General features: G+C 39.0%; 1 protein-coding gene across 4 annotated transcripts in view; it reads left to right on the forward strand.

Moving 5' to 3' along the window:
• Positions 1-1,061: 1,061 nt before the first annotated feature.
• MOCOS (molybdenum cofactor sulfurase) overlaps positions 1,062-18,616 on the forward strand; it is a 214,560-nt gene continuing 197,005 nt past the window's right edge. For 2 of the 4 annotated variants that reach the window (XM_050326370.1, XM_050326379.1), the window contains exon 1: positions 1,064-1,301. In XM_050326370.1, coding sequence (XP_050182327.1) covers positions 1,166-1,301 — 136 coding nt within the window. In that variant the 5' untranslated portion in view covers positions 1,064-1,165. Of the gene's footprint in view, positions 1,302-18,616 lie in introns of all 4 variants that reach the window. The other 2 variants (XR_007630146.1, XR_007630147.1) reach the window with 2 other exon arrangements.

Raw genomic sequence — 18,616 nt, forward strand, 5'->3', positions numbered from 1 at the left:
AATCTTTATGGTTCAGTTTGGGCTAAAGTTTGCTCTTTGTAATTTCCCATTTCACTGATGACCGATTAATAGTAGTTCAAACAATCTAACAAAAGAGTCTGCCCTACTAGGACTTGGATGTAGATCCACCCTAACAGTTTTATTTTAGTATTGAACTAAAACTGCAGGTCACCTAACACTCTGCAGATTGCAGAGCTGTAAGTAGAAAAATTCATTGCAAGTCGTATGTCAGGGAAAAATTATTATGAAAACAACAAACCAACAAGCCCTCCCCCCAAAAAAAACCCCAAACAAAACCACCGCACAATCCCATAACAAGAAGGAAAACCAAAACCGATAAAAACAAAACCCCAAACAAACAACAACAAACAAAAACCAATGAAACCAACCCAAACCAACCCATCAATCAAAACTCACACACCAACAAACACTTTCTGCTGGCTATGATTTTTTTTTTAATGCATGCGTATGGTTATAGTTTATCCCACAAAGCAAAGGTTTTTACATGAGTGGCTTTTTACATCAGAGAACATGAATGTTCTCTCTACACCTGATGACCAGCCCATACCACTCCTTTGGCTTTTGTCTGTGGTACCAAACATTGGCCACATAGCATCTGTGGCCAGTAGAGCCGGTTCAGCGTGATGCAGGAGTATCGCACGCCAAGTGCCAAGTGTGAGAAAAGTGGCCTCCACTGTCAGCACCCGTGGAAGAGGTAATGAGGAAAACTTGAGCACCGAATTTGAAAACTTTTAAGGGAAGAGAGGCTTCCACGAGGTATTTTCTAACAGCGTGCCTCCCGGGAGGACGAGATGTGGGCAGAGGCACACACTGTTACTGCGATCCCCAAACCCATGTCTTTGTGCTTCAGGAAACTTCTCCTTAGAGGAAAAACGCCTCCGTGTGCCGGCCCGGCCACTGGCTCGGCAGGTGCCAGACCGGCCCCAGCCGCAGCCCCAGCGCCGTGCCGGCAGCAGCGCAGGGCGGGCGGGGCGGGCGGCGGGAGGAGCGAGGCGCGGCCGGGCCGGGCCGGGCCGGGCTGGGCCGGCACAGCGCGCAGTGCCCGCCCGCAGTGCCCGCCGGCGGGGAGGCTTCGCTGCCCGGCCGCTGTTCTTGCCAGACTTTCGGGCTGCTCTCCTTCTCGCAGACTTCCTGTGCCCGCGGCATGGCCGGGCTGTCACAAGGAGAGCGCCTGTCCTTCCGCGCCTTCCGGGCCGCCCGGCCCGCCGGGTGCGAGTACGGGTACGGGCACGGAGACGGGCTGAGCGGGATCCGGGAGCGAGAGTTTCCCCGGCTCCGAGGTACCGAGGGGCGGGAGGGGGCGGGCAGGACGGCGGGGGGCGGGCCGGAGGCGGGGGACGCCCGGGCCATTCCCGTCTCGGCTCGTCCCTGTCCGGGAAATCGCTGGTGCGAGGAAGCGGCGGGGGAAGGCGGATGCTGGGAGTAAGGGACGCTCTCAGCGTGCTGCAGTTCTCTCTGTTAATAGGGAGGCGATAGGAGGGCGCTCTCGTCACTCTCCCCTGCTCCCTCTCTCCTAATGCCCCAGAGGTATCATGGGTCCAGTATTTTGACACAGCATTTTGATACAGCCGCAAAATGCAAAGAGAGATATTTAGGGCAGGGGAAGGAAGGGAGAAGTAAAAATGGTAAAATAGCCCTTTTCTAGCGAAAGTTTGTGGTTAGACAGGCCTTCGTGAACTGCTTTTTCAGATTTGTATGGATTTTCGTCATCCCCTAACATTCAACGTCCTTGCAAATGCTGCTTCAAATCTGATCGTGATGGTTATAAAACAACACTTTATTTTACTTAAAGAGGTATCAATGCCTGTGATATTAGCACTTCAAAATACTTTGGGGAAAAAACATTTGGGAGTGGAGTAAATAACATCAGTTTGGATGTCCTGAAAGTGCTATTTAGGCCACTCTATCTTAAGCTTTCTTAACACTGTTAAGAGTTTTGTATTACTTCTCTTTTTGTAGTGTCTTTGAATTTTGGTGATCAAACAAAGGAGTGGGCTTTCTCACACAGGGGTGTTTAGTAAAGAACACTTTGCCTCTAGAGGGAGGTGGATAAAAATTAAGCAACAGTTTTGAAGAGCCTTAAGATTCAGTAAGTCAATTTCACAGTCTGGTTTTAGACATATTAGTTGCATCACTGAAAGTTTGAATACAAGAAATTGCTTGTCCTAAATTCAGACTTAAATTCTGAAGAGTAGGTGTTTTGTAACTCAAACACTGCTTAGGCATTTAAGCAGATAACTTTTCAAAACTCTCAAGAATCGGACTTGTTTCTGAGAGGCTCCCCAGTTTTGAAATGTAGTGTATCTGCTAACAAATGATGTCTGGTGAATTAGACTGATTCCTAAAGACAAGTTACTACAAAGGCAGAGTATTAGGAGTTTTCCTTCATTTGAAAACGTTTTGGCTAATGTAGGCTACAGAGTTACATTTTGGTTATGCAACCTACTAAAATAAGATGGAGATGATAGATAATTTAGAGTATTTGTAGGAAAAGACAAATAGATATAAAATAGAATCTGCAACAATATTAGCTAATTCAAGTAATGTAATTGTCTATGGTAAGATGACCTACGTTGCAGATTCCTTCAGTCCTTTGTTTTTCCCCTTTAAAGTTTTAGCATTATTCAATTCAGAAACCGTCATCCATTCATCTTGAAAGCTTGTCACCTCTGGGAGGAAACTCAACATCCCTTAACTGATTGCTGTACCTGCATGTGGTATCCTTTGTCTTAAAAACAGTGGCATATCTCCTCTAGTCAAGAACTTGTGCCTTCAAAAAATACCAGCAGTGCCAAATGAAAGGTGTCCAGGGACAGATTCCTAGGCCACATGTCCCCTGCCTTACATGTCTTTTTGTCTCAGGGCTGACTAATTGGATAAGTCCAGCATAGACTCCAAGAACTGGCTGACAGTGGAGCAGTGTGTATGACAAGCACGTTGCTTGTATTTATATCTTGGACTCCTTTTATTTATCCATGTAGATATATCCCCACTTGCTGAAGGTCTTGGCACATAAATGTTGATGTTATAAAAAGTATTTTAAAGCTCTTGATGTTGTTTTCCTGTGGAATTAAGGCAAAGGAGAGGTGGCTGTTGTACAGGTTGGCAGCACCAATAGTAGGTAAAGGAAAGACTCCAATGACTTCTCCACATGACTTACCAAAAATGAGAATTTAGCTGTTAAACCATTTTCAGTGGCCTACCAGAATGTGCAGGTTGTGGAATGAGGTAGACATCTCTGTTTTACATCTCTGGTGGCCTTGGATCAGCTCTGTGGATAAGTCCTGACTGTACAAACAGGGATTCACTAAGGAACTTGTAGCTGTTCATGGGGTTGATCTCTGCTACGTGTCTCCCTACTGCACAAAGTTGCTGCAATTTTATCCCTTCCAATAAAGGGCAATCTTAACTTGTTCCACTAGGCAAAAGAGAATGAGTTCTATTTTAGGGAGTTAACAGTAATCATAGAATCAGAAAATGGTTTAGGTTGGAAGGGATCTTAAAGATCCCCTAGTTCCAACCCTCCTGCCATGGGCAGGGGCACCTTTCACTAGACAAGGTTACTCAGAGACCCATCCAGCCTTCCCTTACCTCCAGGTTTGAGGATTCCACAACCTCTCTGGGCAACTTTTTCTAGTGCCTCACTACCCTTATAGTAAAGAATTTCTTCCTAGTATCTAATCCAAACATGTGCTCTTTCAGTTTGAAGCCATTTCCCCTTGTCTTATCAGTCCATGGCTTTGTGAAAAGTCTCTCTCCAGCCTTTTTGTAGATCCCCTTTAGGTACTGAAGGGAGCTCTAAGGTCTTCTTGGAGCATTCTCTTCTTCAGACTGAACAGCCCCAACTCTTTCAGACTGTGCTCTGTTTATTTGGGGCCCATCTTAAAGATCTTTCTGTCATTAAAGCTGGATAAAAGTCCAGATTTTGCTGCTCACTTTTGATGTGATCAGAATTTTTTGAGTCCCTGTCTAGGTATCCATGAATTAAGCCTAATGTTCAATTTTGGAAGTGTAATCTTGTGAGCACCATGTGATAATAATTATTGCATATCAATGCATTCACTTCTTCCTGATTGCTGATGTTTTGTGGCATCCTCTCAGGGCATCTTCTGCAAATTATGTTCTCTGGGGAAGGCATAAACTTTTTCAGTGTTACAAACCTTCAGTTGCATGGTGCTTGCACTTCTGTTTTAGCTCTAGTATGAAGAGTTGCACAAATGCCTGTTGAGAAGGCACAACAGACGTGTATAGGGAACACTGGATACCAGGCATACTGTGACACCAGGATTTTTCAAAGGTAGTCTACCTGTGGTCCTAACAAAGTCTTGGAGAGTTTCACTTATGACTCCATCAGTAAAAGGAAAGTAAGGCTCATACTCAGTGTGTTGGGGATTTCCCCTTCAGGTTTTGTGAAGAGATAAAAGGAACTACTTTACTTCCTTAAATCAGCAGGGATCTGTCTCTTTGGCACAGAAGCCTTAAATTTTCCCTTTCAAGCCAAAGTTTATCTTCACTTTTGTAATTCAAGGGCTGCTAGCTGATGGCTAGAGCAGCCCCTTCTAAAAATATATGTGGAGTCTGTGAAATGGATCCCTGTTTCACAGGCAGCAGCGTATGTGCAATATGTGACCTTGACTTTAATCTTGTGAGCAGCATACCCTTATCTGCAGTGTAGGATTTTAAATTGTGCTTTCAAAATGGATAAGGAAATCAACAGGAGTTTATAGGTTCTGTTGTTAAGTAATGGGGATGAATATACTTCTGTGATGTTTATCATAGCAAAGAAAATATCAGCTTCAGTTTGTATTGTGGTTTTAAAAAAGGAAAAGCTGACATGTGATTTCGAGGCAGCATTTAATCCCAAGATACCTTTCCACTTTCAGCTGTGTGCCAGTGTTCTGTAATATAGCTGTGGTGGTTCAGTGGGAACTTTCCAAGAGCAATAAGCAGTGGATATCCATCCCCCAAATAAAAATCAGCATGTATTTGAGAGCATGTATTCTTTAAGGACTGCTGACTATTTGATGACAGTCTTTAACTGAAGTGAGATGGACTGTTTTACACTTAAAGTCAAAGAAGTTGCTGTTCTGTACTTCCACAAAAGTCGTGACAAATCATGTCTTACCTTGATAGCGTGAATATTTGTGACATGTGTGATTACATACAACTAACAAGAATAACGCAACTTGCCTGTTAAACCAAAAGAAAAGGCAAACTAGGCTTTGAGTAACAGAATTGGGCTTTATTTCTTTGGAATTCAAATGGTGTCCTGTGAACCAGTCAGCTGTACGAGAGCTTATTGTGTCGTTGAGTTAAGGAATAGCTGGGCACTGGGTCTGACCTTACACAAAAATAAGTCCTTTTACTCATATTGCTTGTAATTACTTGCACTGAGACTTTAGTTCTCCTGTTAGTAGGAGAATGGTAAAAGCAGGTCTTCTCTATGCACTGCAGTTAGTACTCAGAGGCTCAGTTAGCAAAAGTCAGCTCTGTCCTCTAAGAACAGAAAAACATGTTTCGTCACGTTTGGGATAGTCTGGTGTTTTGGCTGAATTTCAGAAGGAGGAAATACATTCTGGTTTGTCAGCTCAGAGTAATTTTGTTGATAGGTAGCTGATGCTCACATTTTACGAAACCTGTGAAGATGAGTGTACTGTAAGTCTGAGGAGTTGCACTCACCTCATGACTGCAAATGTAGGTGGGACCTTAGATTCTCTACTGCTTTGCCAGTTGGCTTGCCGTGTCAAACCAGATATTGTACCAGCCTCATGTCTGAGGTTTTTTCACTATTTTGAAAAATAAAATAAAAAAAAATTAGAATAATTTTTGTATCCTAAAATAATTAGAGATTTTATTATTTTTTACACCTATGGAGGTTTTGGGGTTTTGTTTAGTTTATTTTTTCTATTGTTTTGGGTTTCTTTTGAGACTATTCTGTTTGATCTGTTAGCTGTCTTCTGCATGTGTATATGTTACTTTCTGCTGACTTCTTAATTATTAGTTATTTTTATCTGTGGAAAAATCTTTTTAATCTCATTGTTTCTTTTTCTTGAAGACTAAGTGACTGTATTTTCAGCAAAACCTTTTATAGTTAGGTTCTTTGAGCGATAGTTTTCTCTGACCAAGTTAGCGATATACAAGTCTGATCATGCTGTTTAGAAACCAGTTTGATAATCAGGGATAAGTTTATTTTGATTCTTTTTTGTCTAAAGTCTATGCTGAACCAGGCATGTCCCATTGTCAGATGCAATGCTTGTTGTGATTCCATGACTCCCACCCACCCTTTGCTGTCCAGAGTTAAGCCAGGCAGCTATAGTCCTGGGAGAGACAGCGTCTCCTGGAAAGGACTAATTATTTCACCCATGTGCAGAGATTAGTGCATGTTGACGTTAATCCAGTGCTTACCTCTTCTACCAAGATGGCAGTAAAAGCCATATGTAGGGGAAGGATGAGACTGCTTTTGCTGTGTCATTGGAAGATTCCGTATAGCTAGAAGCACTGCTAATTGTGCTGAAGAATAAGTCTCACAGAGTTACCTTATCTCTAGCTCATCCTGAACAGAGGTAAAATCTTCTAAACCTTTTGATTTTGGTGTCTGAAGCTGCTCTTCCTACCACTGTGCAAGCTTGTTCGCTCTCTCCTCAGTGGCTGTGAGATCTCTGGTGACCTGCTCCTATTCTCAGTAGCCTCTCTGTTACAGTGTGAGTTGATTTTGTGGAACACTTTTTTTTTTTTTTTTTTTTTTTACTTAGAGGGGAAAAGAAAGCAAAAGAAATTATCTTTATTGAAGAAGGATGCTGGCAGACAGTTTGAAATGCTAGAAGACAACTGGGAAGATGTGTTTAATGGGTGGAGAACGTATTGTAAAAAGAAACTGTAATGTGGGAAGTGCGACTGCACAACTACACAACTACATGACAATTATTTTGTAAAGAAAAAAAAAGTGCCCATGTAAAGCCTTAATGCTTCCTGTTGATTTCAAATCTGCATTTATCTAAAATAGCTCCTGTCTAAAGAATTAATATCAAAGAGGAAGCATTTCTGGGGCATAAAGTAGATTTATAACAGTAGTTGTGTGCTAGTTTCAGATGTTTTCATCTACCTACATAAAAGTAACAGGTACTGTTATGGAATTATTTAGCATTTCAAGGTTCAGAAGATGGTCTGCTCTGTGCAGGACTGATCTTTCAATTGCTGTTAATGATGCACTTAGCTCTAAATGAAGAATAGTCATAATATTTCAGCACTGAATACGGTTTTAGTTACTTTACGTTTAGTTAGAGAAAAAAAATTATCTGAAAGTTACAAGTTATCTCTCCTCTTTCTTGAATTGTATTATTTAGATTAATAGGTATAGTTCATTTTTAGCTTTAGATTTGGTGTTGTAATACCCGTATAAAGATGTTCACTGCACCATTACACTGGCTCTGTAATCGCCGGTGTCACATAGTACAAGGCATATAAAACTCTGCCTGGAATACAGAAATGGGGAGCAGAAAAGTAAATTCCCAAACACTATAAACCTGATACAGTTGTCATGAACTCAGAATATTCAGGGGTGTTTTAGAAATAAGTATTCAATCAATTGGAACTAGATTCTTCACAATAGGAAATAATCATATGTGGGCATTGGATTTTTTAAATCAATATGTAGACATAAAAAGAAAAATTAGATTTGGAAAGATAATTTATGGAACTCCACAGATGCTGCAGGGCATCAGCCACCCATTTTAAAAAAAATTGCACTTTTAATTAAAAGATACATTATCTCTAAAGTTAATGTCTGTACAAGATGTATATTAGTATTTGAAAGTATTGAGACAGGCAGATGTTCTACTTAGAAAAGCACAAGATGCTTCTTATCTCTTACTCAAAAATTGGAACTGCACCAGTCTTGTTCCTACAAAATCCCTCATCAGTGGTGCTTCCTTCCTTCTGTTGCCTTTGCATCCTCTTAAATTCTCCTGTTTGTTCTCTTCTGTTGTTATGACGTTGCTACATGTGGGATGTGTATTGATTTCTTCCCAGCCTATTTCTGTATGATGTATGTCTCATTTAATTTTTGTAAAATTTGAAATGTAAGATTATTAATTAAAGACTGTATGTAAGTTTCCTGACAGAATTGATCTGCTTCTGGTGTTCCTGCACCTATACTGGAATTTTCTCTGCAAAATCAGAACCTGGCATGAGACGCTCCTGAAATTTCCATCATATGTTATGGTAGCAATTCCTGTATCTGAGCTACTTGTCAGAAGTCAGTGTAAGGATAAACGGAGAGGTGAGAGGTGGGCTTTTGTTGATCAGCTTGGTTCTTTGCATACTTGGTATCAGAGAGATGCTACAGAGGCATCGCTTGGATGTGAAAAGACTGTCATTGAATTCAGGAAGACCATACTGCAGAGTGCTGCATAGTAAAAAGCACTGATGTGAGAGGGTGATAAATGGGTAGACAGCACAATATGTTTGCACAGCAAGAGGCTAGTAGGATGCTTTACTCCGAGATGAAATTTAGGAAGTGAGAGAGCTCCCAAATGTCTCAGGCTTTTTATAGAAGGTTGTCTTGGCCCAAGCCATCAATGCAGATGTTTTCCTTCATATGACACTAAAGTACTAGTAAGGTGGGATTTAAATTTTTTTTTGCTTCCTTGAATTTAAAAAGGGGACTAAAAAAAATTTTTGTGAGGAATATGCCAGCTATGGGTTGGTGTAATTTTTTTCTATTCCTAATTTAATAATGCTGTTTGTGTTACCATGTCTGTGTATTGAGAAACAGTGATTGGTTCCTGTCACACTTGGTAGGAGGGGATGTGCTTTGTGGAGGCATTAGGAAAAGGGTGGTGTCAAGGCTGAAGGTATGGGACAGGGCTGTCAGTTATGGAGAAGTAGAGGTATAGTAGGGCAGGAAGGCATAAAGGCATGCCACAAAGCCCGACTCATTAAGTCAGACTTAATTAGTTTCATTGCTAATAAGGCACGTTGTTACTCTCCTGGCAGTATTCGCGGCAGCCCAGATAGTTCCTGTGCCATGGTGCTCTTTGCCCCTTCACCTTCTGTCCTGCTGTAGAGAAGCAATCGTCTGCGAGATGCCTGTGATGGGGATGTGACCCCATGTAGGCAGCTGTTGTGAGAGCATCATGCAGGAAACAACATGTTAAGTCACTCTTTTTCCATTATGTGAGATACACGTATTAAATTGGAAGGCAGAAGTTGGGGAGAGGTCTTTCTCTCCCCACTGTTTTATTTCCCCCTTCCTACTTTCAGCATTGTCCTGACTCACTCCTTTTTTCTTGTAACAGCTAGGGGAATATGGCTTCAACAAGAGAAATGAAAAACAGATGTGGTTTCTGTGCTCATTCAGATCAGGCCCTGGAGCACCAGGATCTAAAATGCTTTTAAAAGAAAACTAAGAACATGACTGGATGGAGTTTTTGTCACTTACAGTCTTCCTAAGAGAGATGTAATCACAAGGATGTGATATTTTGATGACGTCGTTAGCTGAGGAAAAATGATTACACACCTAAGTTTACTTCTTCTAGAAATATGCAGAATAATATTCTAAATTAAAATTTGGAAATATGACAGGAAGCTTATTTGAAGAAATATTCATTAATTAAATTAATGTTGTGTGAATCAATTTCATTAATGCACAATTAAACACCAAATATCACTGTTTATACCCCTTTGCAAACTCATGAACAGGTCAGGTGAAATTACACAGTTATCAGAAAGTATGTCCTGTAATATCTTTCTAAGGAAGAAATTGAAGCCCAGGATTTTCCACATTTTTATGTTCATGCCACACAGCGCATTAAGTTGTCATAATTCAGTAATTTGGAACTGATGGTATCAGTAATGGGTTCCAAGGTGTGTTGCCTTTCTTTAAAAAAAAGGACTTTGTACTGCTGTTGAGTAAAATGCACTGTTTGTCTGCTCTGCCATTTATTTCCCAAGTAACTTATTAAGGAGTGTAACTTACTAAATATGTGACTTGAAGTTGCATTTTTATTTCTTTGTATACCTACCTATAATTTCTTTTAATAATGAAGAGGTACAATTGACTAAAAACAAAATTTTGCTTGGTTACTCTGGCAGCATGCAACTTTTTATAAATCTGTCATCATCTTTGATTCATCACACACTAGGAAAATATTAATTAAAGATTTAATCAATTTAGGAGTGTGTAAGCCCAGTGAGCAGAGTGGCAACTTTTCTTAATACCCCATCCAGTCTCAGTTGTGATGGATAATTTGCTTTTATAATCATATAATCCTAGAATCAGCAGGGTTGGAAAGGACCTCTGAGATCATCAAGTCCAACCCTTGATCCACTACCACTGTGGTTACTAGACTATGGCACTAAGTGCCACATCCAGTCTTATTCTAAAATCCTCCAAGGGTGGAGAATCCACCACATTACCTTCTTGTGAGACTGGATAAAAACAGATAAGTGAAAGAGGATAATTAGCAAGAATTCCCTACCTGTGTAGTTAACTTTATATCAGTGAATTGTCTTAGTATCTCTCCAAACTTACCAAGAGCAGAAATAGAGTAGGAAGGGAGAAAACTATGACAGTTGTAATGGGAAAATCACTTTCTGTGTACATTAAATATCTCCAAAAGCCATCTTAAATTGCAAAGCTGGAGTCTTTGTGAGGATCAGTCTGCCTCCCTCCTTGCCTCCCTCTCTTTCCCTGCAAGTTCTGTTTGATGCAGGTCTTGTTGAAACTACAGTTATAAATCTGTTAATTTTTTTGTAAATTAATTATGGATTTCAGTGAAACTATTCCAAATTCATGCTTAAGTGGGATTTAACTAACAGTTTATGGCACTAGCAGTTTTGTCCGCTCTTTGTCCTTCAGGGTCAGTTCCAGAGTAACAGATTAACTTCTCTGATGATCAAAAAATTAATAACATGTTTTGTTTCTGCAAACTAGACCCAGAATAAAGGCTCTGGTTTTGAGTTTAGGTGGAAATTTAGCTTTTCATTAATTAGTATAGCAGCTATTAATGTACTCACAAACTAGCTAATGGCTCTACAGCATTGAAGGGATTACCATGCATTGAAGTGGTTCTCTTATGAACAAAACAATGCAGTTATAACTCCAGCATAAAAGAAATCTATTCCTCGGGAAGCACCCTTTTTAATCTTTTGGATACTAACAGTTTAGGATTTGTTACTGTTAAAATATTTGCCTTAAGAAGGGTTGATCATGAGTGGTGATTCCCAGTTTAGTTGCATTCTTTAAAGCTTCTGCTGTCTGTGAAACATTGGGCTGAATGAAGAGGTAATGTATGAGGAAGGGGGAAGGAGACAGATGTCCGGGCCAAAAACTAAGCTTCTTTAATATTATTTTTTTCTGTCACAATAAGCTCTTTCTTTAGTGACTTTCATAGCTCATTGTCAAATTTAGTTTTAAATATTCCATCTTCTATTTCTGTAGAGGCCTAAGTGTTTTTGGAGAATAGAATTTAAAGTGATCTTTAGGTATAAACTACTACTTGGAAAGAAACCAGACTTTTGAGAGTGAGGGAAGCAGTAGCGATGAGGTTTGTCAGGAGCTGTCTTAATTTCAGGCTTATGTTCATCCTTTTCTTGGATGCAGAAAGCATCATTGCACCACAGGGCTGTGGAACCAGGACTGCCTTCTAGTGAGCACTACCATGGCCACAGCTTCTTCACTGGGAGAGATGGGGGCACAGAAGACAATGTCTTCCTGTGGGCCACTCGAGTGAAACGCTCTCTGGGGATTGACACCATCTATTTCTCCCTCTTATAACTCACCCTCTTGGTTGTCCTTAGAAGCCTATAGTATGAGGTTGAGTATTTTGTGAAGGATGAAAAAGTATGGGTTCTAGTGAGTTACATTGCTACCTTTAGTGAGTTTCCTTTGCATCCGATATTTTTCAAGAGTTGGAAGAAACCTTCCCCTCTTTTCCCCCCATATGCCAAATTTAAAACCACCTGCTTTCATTGGAATATTTATATTCTGATTAGAAATAATGAAGGCAAATCCAGCTTTTTAGCTGAAGCTACCCATTTAAAAAAAATTATGAAAACCTCTTTTCCTTTGGATGTGTGGACTGTTACCGAGTTCACAGTGTATAATGTTTGTTTGGAGGCACTCAGTCAATTCTCAAAGCTTTGCCTCACTGAGCATGACAGCTCCTGAGAGATTAAATAGCTGTTACCATCAGAACTTTAATCAGTTTTTGTTCCGTTTCTGCAAGTACAGGGAAGGATAGGTGTACTTGTAAAGTGTCACAAGGATTACACTACAGCTCTTCCTGGGTAAACTTCAGTGCCACTGAAGAGGGGAAACAGTACCAAATAATCTCATGACAGCTGTTATGTTTCTAAAAGTGTTCGATCAGATCTTCAAGTCTTAATACTAGATGCCTTGTGGGTACATCCAGCCTCTAATACCAGTCACTTCTGCATCTGTTTTCTTCCATTCTAGTGGTAGAAATGTGATTAGGTACTAAACTAATCTAATAGCAGTTAAATTTACATTGAACTCTCCTCAATCTTACATGTAAAATGATTTATAATGAATGGGTATTTGGAAGTTTTGGGGAAAACCTGCCTTCAGCTAATTCCCATTTCTTCAAATGCCTCTTAAACTTTATGTTTAGAAAATGTATTTTGTCTTTAAAAAATACATTGTTTTACATGGGTTCTGTTTAAACAGCGTGAGAATCTCTCAAATGAGTAAAATTGATATTTATAATACAATTATAAAAATCTTCCAGGTATGAGGGGTGGGGCATGGAAGGGAGCTTCTTGGTTTTTTCCTTTAGGACAAGAGACTGTGGGAGTTGCATTGTGGAATTGATTTGTTTGGGTTTGGTTTTTTGTTTGTTTTATAATCTAGCTACATGGCTTGCAGTCTTTCTAGTCACTTCACATCTCCTTTTTTTTTTTTTTTTTAGCTGTAGATTGAATTTCTGCCTAATTGTAGAACAGAAATAGATGAATCTAGATTAGAAATTTTACTGTTTAGGCCCATAATTTAAATGAGTTGTAACCAGTGTCGCATGCATTGAATTTACTTCACTGCACTGTGTATTCCATGTGGAATGACACAGAAGAAAACTGCAGTCGAGTCTAATATATATAGTCTCTGGATATGTGTTGGTTGGGGTTCCTGGCTTGTAGACAGGAATATATGAGAAAAATAAAACACTAGAGAAAAAAGGTTATACAAGAAAGAATCTATTCCTGTCAAAACTGATTGTTTCTTATTGTTTTTCCACTGAGCAGTCATTACAATGGGTATATATACACAAATCTAAACATAAATAATATAAAGAAATGTCTCTCTATATAAATCCAGGAATTTTACTCTCCCTGTGGTGCAAACACAAAGTGCCCAACCATCGTCTTTCATAGCAGAAGGAAGAAAAATGTTTCAAGTTGGAAGGGGGATAGGGGCAAATAGAGAATGCGGTAGGCATAGGGAAAAATTTGCCCTTAATGCCTTTCTTGTTGTCCATCTGTGAGCAAAAGTGGGAGAAGAGAAGCCCATAATTTGCTCTGTAGGAAAGATAATAGTCTGTGTACAGCATGCAATAACTGATCTTACACGGTTCGCTGTATCTCTGTACCCTGACTTTCTGTGGAGGCAACATATCAGATACCTGATGTCTGTACAAAATATTGAGGAATACGTGTTTTCCATCTGGAAACAAACTTCCTCAAAGCAGTTATCTCACATGAAACCCACATTATGTTCTGTGCAGTTAATCGCCTGGGTTCATTCTAGCTTTACCATTGAGGAGCCATTAATTGCATTATGGTGGTGATTACATGGCATATTAGGGATCATTTCTATTCTGGTATTTATGGCACAATTTTGGAAAGGAGTTTTTAGAAGTAAAGGGATCTGTATTGAAACATATAGAACCAATTGTTGTATGCACTGAGTTAGATGCATTCCTTGAGTTATCGTTGTGTCAGAATATTTTGACCCAGATTTTTTTCCCTTTAGTTGTTTGAAATTTGGATACTCTAATTTGAAATGTGGTGGGCAGATTGAGGCAGCTAGCTGAACCAGATTTATAATACTTGTGATCTTACAATTCTTTGAATATCCTGTCCTTTTCTGAATATCCTAATTCCAGTACTGGAATTCTCTAGAGAATGAAAATTTATTCAAGTTAGAATTGTACCTGACTCTCTTCAAAGACATCCACTGATAACTATTGTTAACGTATTGTTACCAAATGTTGGTACTGTTTTTCTAGAGTGTTGATGCTGTTCTGTAGATGTTAATTTTGATTGAGATTGAAAGCAGATGTGATGACTTCTAGGTTATCACTGCCAAAAATATCAAAATGCACAATAAGGGAAGCATTAGAGAAGAGAAAGTGGAAAAGAGCTGTAAGGGAAGAGAGTCTTCAGATTCACACCTGCTTTGCCTTATGTTCTGCTACAAGAAGCAACATGAAAACACTAATTAATCTCTTAAGGGGATACTTATGTACCTATATTCATATACCCATCTCAGTGCTGCAGACACAGGCATATTTGTGCATATTTGTAAATAAAGATGTATAATATGTGCTTGAGGAAACAATCACCTAGATGCCTTGAATACACCTCTGGAGCAGTTCCTCATTTGATGTAACTAGTAAGCTGATTTATGTAATTTCGAGATTCTGTTGCTGTTGCCTGTTATTATAGCCATCCTTTTGTTAAGTAATTATTATAAATATTGCACTTTTAAAAATGATACCTGAACTTCTAGAGAGTGCATGCATACTCCAGAGACTGAAGATGTTGTGTAGATGCCAGATAGAGATGCAGCAATATGAACAGTCCAGCATATTTTATTAAAGAAAGGAAAGCTTCACTTGTTTCATAGGTCATTTAAGCTTCTGTACAGAACATAACCCAGCTCTTTAACTTGGCGTGGAACCAGAAAGGCGATCAGTGACATGTTTAGAAAGTGCTGATTATAGTGCATTTGTTAATCATTTAACTCAGAGTTCAGCAGAGCCTTATAATTACTTCAAAGGCTCTGCATACCTTCATGTGTGTTCTCTTGTATTCTCATGTTTGAATAGAGCTTACTTCTCTTTGCAGAACTGAGGCCTCTGTGACCTGAAGGCAAAGTTCTGCCTTGGTTACTCATTGTACTACAGCAGAAATGCAATCAGACTCCTCATGGGTTCCTTTAGATTCTCTGGACTTCAGAAAAGACTTTTTTTGTCAGGGTGCAACCCTTTGAGTTCAGAGAGCCTGTCCTTTGAAATTAAAATATCTGTACCCAGTGCAAGGTAATGTCTCTGCAAAGAGCCACAAACTCCTCTTTCCAAACAGCTTTATGGCAGCGTCCAGCAGTGGATTGTTGCTGTCCTAAGTCAAAGTAACGATTAAACTTCCAAAAGCTGTGTCACGTGTTAACCATCCTTTAGAAAGAGGGTTCTAAATGATGTGGTATTGTGTCAACAGCTCAAGAGATTTTTGGTTTTCTTTTAGAAAGCTTTAACAAGCTGGACATCAGTGAAGTTAAAAAAATAGAGTATCTTGAAGCTGCATGCTGTTGTTCCTATTTAAAGCAGGCCTGTGTTGGATAGGATTTCTCTCACATGCTGCTGCATTCAGACCTACTCATTAGGAAGCTTGCATTTTTGTCAGAAATAGTTAACAAGTCTGTGCTTGTGTCATACTGTTTCAGACTTAAAAACTGTGGTTTCCTAGAACAGTGTTTTTTGATAAATGTACTTTTTAATTCCTAGTACATTCCTGAAAATGGTTGTTGAAGAATTTTATTCCATGGTCAGGAAGATCCCTAATAAATGGACAATAACTTGTAGAAACTAATTTAGGCCAAGTGTATTAGGGTAATTACAGAACATTTATACCAATGTATAATTGCATACCTATTAAATTATTGATAGAAACCTGTTTGTTAGATCCTTTGTTTTGTTTTGTTTTGTTTTTTTTAGTGGGAAAAATTTTGTTTTCCAATTAGGGGATGTTTTTTGTACTGAAGTATTATTATTTTGTGGAGGTATCAGGAAATAACAGTCATCATGGAAAAATTTGAAAAATAATTCTTATTTTAAATAGTCCCTAAATAAGAAATAATTTATTTAATGAGTTATGTTATTGACATCTGTATACCTAATGAACTTAAGTACAGGTAAAGCAATTGAGTATAATCTTACCATTTAGATCGGTCTGCTTATGGTTGAAATACTAAGTAGTTAGTAGCGATTCTGAAACTCCTATGCCTAACATTTTTATGTGCTATTGTTGCTGTCTCCTGTTTGTGATTTTAGTTTATGCTGGTGATTGCTGGTGAGAAGGTGACACAGGAGGTCTTGGTCAAGAACTGTATGTGGACATTTCAAGGATTAAACCCGTCCCTGGTTTAATAATGGTTTTTTTCTGACTGTACTGCAATCAATTAGGAGTGTAAATCATGTCATGAATAATAGGAAGATAAGCTGATAGATACAGATGTGTTTGTCTGAGGAGGTATTTTTCCAGTAAAGTTAGGTAAACTTACTCTAGCTTTCCAAATTTCTGAGACCATCTTCTGGAATGTGTGTTCTTCTCACCCACACTATTCTCTCCAATCCCTTGTTGCTCCCATAGAAAGGGGTTACAGCTGGGACTGAAATTGGTTGTTGGAATTATCATTCATTAGGAATAAAGGAAGGTGACATTTTTAGCCAGTGCAGGTGGAGAGGTATTACGGGGTTGTCAAGCGTAGAAATCCGTGTTGAAGCCGAGTGGGTGAAGATAGATATTAAAGCAAAACAACACTGACATGGGAGATATGAGAATACATTGATCATGGAAAAGCATAGTCTAGAGTTTAAGATGTAGCTTGTTACTAGGAAGATGCAATTCTGAGTCACTATTCTGGTTTGAGCAAGGTAGACTAACAACCTGCCTGTTTTTCTTACAGAATTAGCTTGGTTAATGAGTGTAGTTCCATGTTATAGCAAAGGACTGCCACTGACTGAGGGCCAGGAGAATCTTCTCAGATCTCTCATCTTACAAAAGTGTGGTTTTGACTGACAGTCCTCCCACTCTTCCTTTCACATTTTTCGAATTTATGCACAGTTCCTCTTGGTAATGTGGTCCTTTGGTTTTACATGTTTGTCCCTGAAAGATAAAATTTATGCTGAAGGCAAACTTATGTTTTCCTTATTTTTCTACCCCTGAAATTGATCTTCATTATCTGTTTCTGTCAATGGACTTTTTGCTGTACGGTATAAGTAAATCAAGGCTGAAAGTGTCTGTGGGGAACCTTGTGTGAAGAACTTCTATTTGAGAATAAATTTACTACTGGTTTGCAGTAGCAGCCTCACCTCTTCACCAGAAAAAGCAGCAGAGAGAAGTGCTGTTGCATTCACTAAACAAGGTAGTAACGTGGTCTTTTCACTGGGAAAAAATGATGGCTGGGAAGTACTTCTGTAGGGCCTCAACAGTGAGGATAACTAATTTTTACTGTCATTCAATGTTCATTGTATGTAGCAGTTCTCATATGTGTGTTTAATTATTGCTATGGTTGCAAGTTCACCCCAAGTCCTTTGCTACCAGAGGCTCATAGTGAATTATTTCTATGTAATGAAATGATATTTAAGGGAAAAGGGTGAAGAAAAGGGTTACTTTTTGGGTTTCTATTGTTTTGAACTTAGTTTGTTGTCTAGTGTTTCTGTAAACCCATCAAATAATTTAAAAGGCTTTCTGTATATCCCAACACAATTTCATTTGATATATTTTGGAGAGAATATTTAGAGTCACTATTTTGTCCTACATTTTATATGAAGTTCATTGTTTCAGTTCACAGAGCAAGAAATAGAACTGACTAGAAAAGACAATTTCAAACATCTTGGCATGTCGTTGAAAGTCTGGGGCTGTTTTATGGGAAGAATGGAAAAGAAAAAAAGAGCAGGAGTATACTACTAGAATGTTTAGCTAATGACTGCTGTTATAAACAATTATTGTTATGATTCCTTAAACGTTGCTTTTTACTATCATGTTTTCATCTCTAGAGGGACTTCTAATTGCCTTTTTCCTACACAAAAGTTAATGTTTCAGTGAAATTTTCAGCAAAATCAATGAAATCATTTTCCAGGAATAGAAGAATGGGGAATATTTTCTCTTTCAACTCTTCTTTCATTTGATCAGTTGCATCAGAGAGAAAAGAAAAAAAAGAAAGAGACTAAAAGATGGTCATATCTTTGCTAGGGAGGTGTGAAAGCTGGTTTCGGTCTGAGCAAGTTACAGTTGTTTGAAGACTTGCATAAATATGAATCACTTGTGATTTATATTTCATCCAAAGACGGCAAGACAGTAGGCTACTGTATGTTATTCACATGAAACTGAGGTACCTGTGATTCATTCCCATAAGTAAGACTTCAACTGGTCTCACACAACCTGTTAAAGGTTTCTCTGGAAATAACATCACTGACTGCAGTCGATATTTAATCATGTCCCAGTGATGCACTAAATAAAGCAGTGCCTTACAGGTAGGCCAAATGGATGAAGGTGGGTGCTGACTGATCCCTTTACTGCAGTCTCGCTTAGCACAGGAGCTGGCAAATGAAGAAATTTGATGGCATGTAATTTTTTT

The sequence above is a fragment of the Myiozetetes cayanensis genome, unplaced genomic scaffold (assembly GCF_022539395.1).
Source record: "Myiozetetes cayanensis isolate MyiCay16 unplaced genomic scaffold, myiCay2020 scf1, whole genome shotgun sequence".
In the NCBI taxonomy this organism is placed as follows: Eukaryota; Metazoa; Chordata; class Aves; order Passeriformes; family Tyrannidae; genus Myiozetetes; species Myiozetetes cayanensis.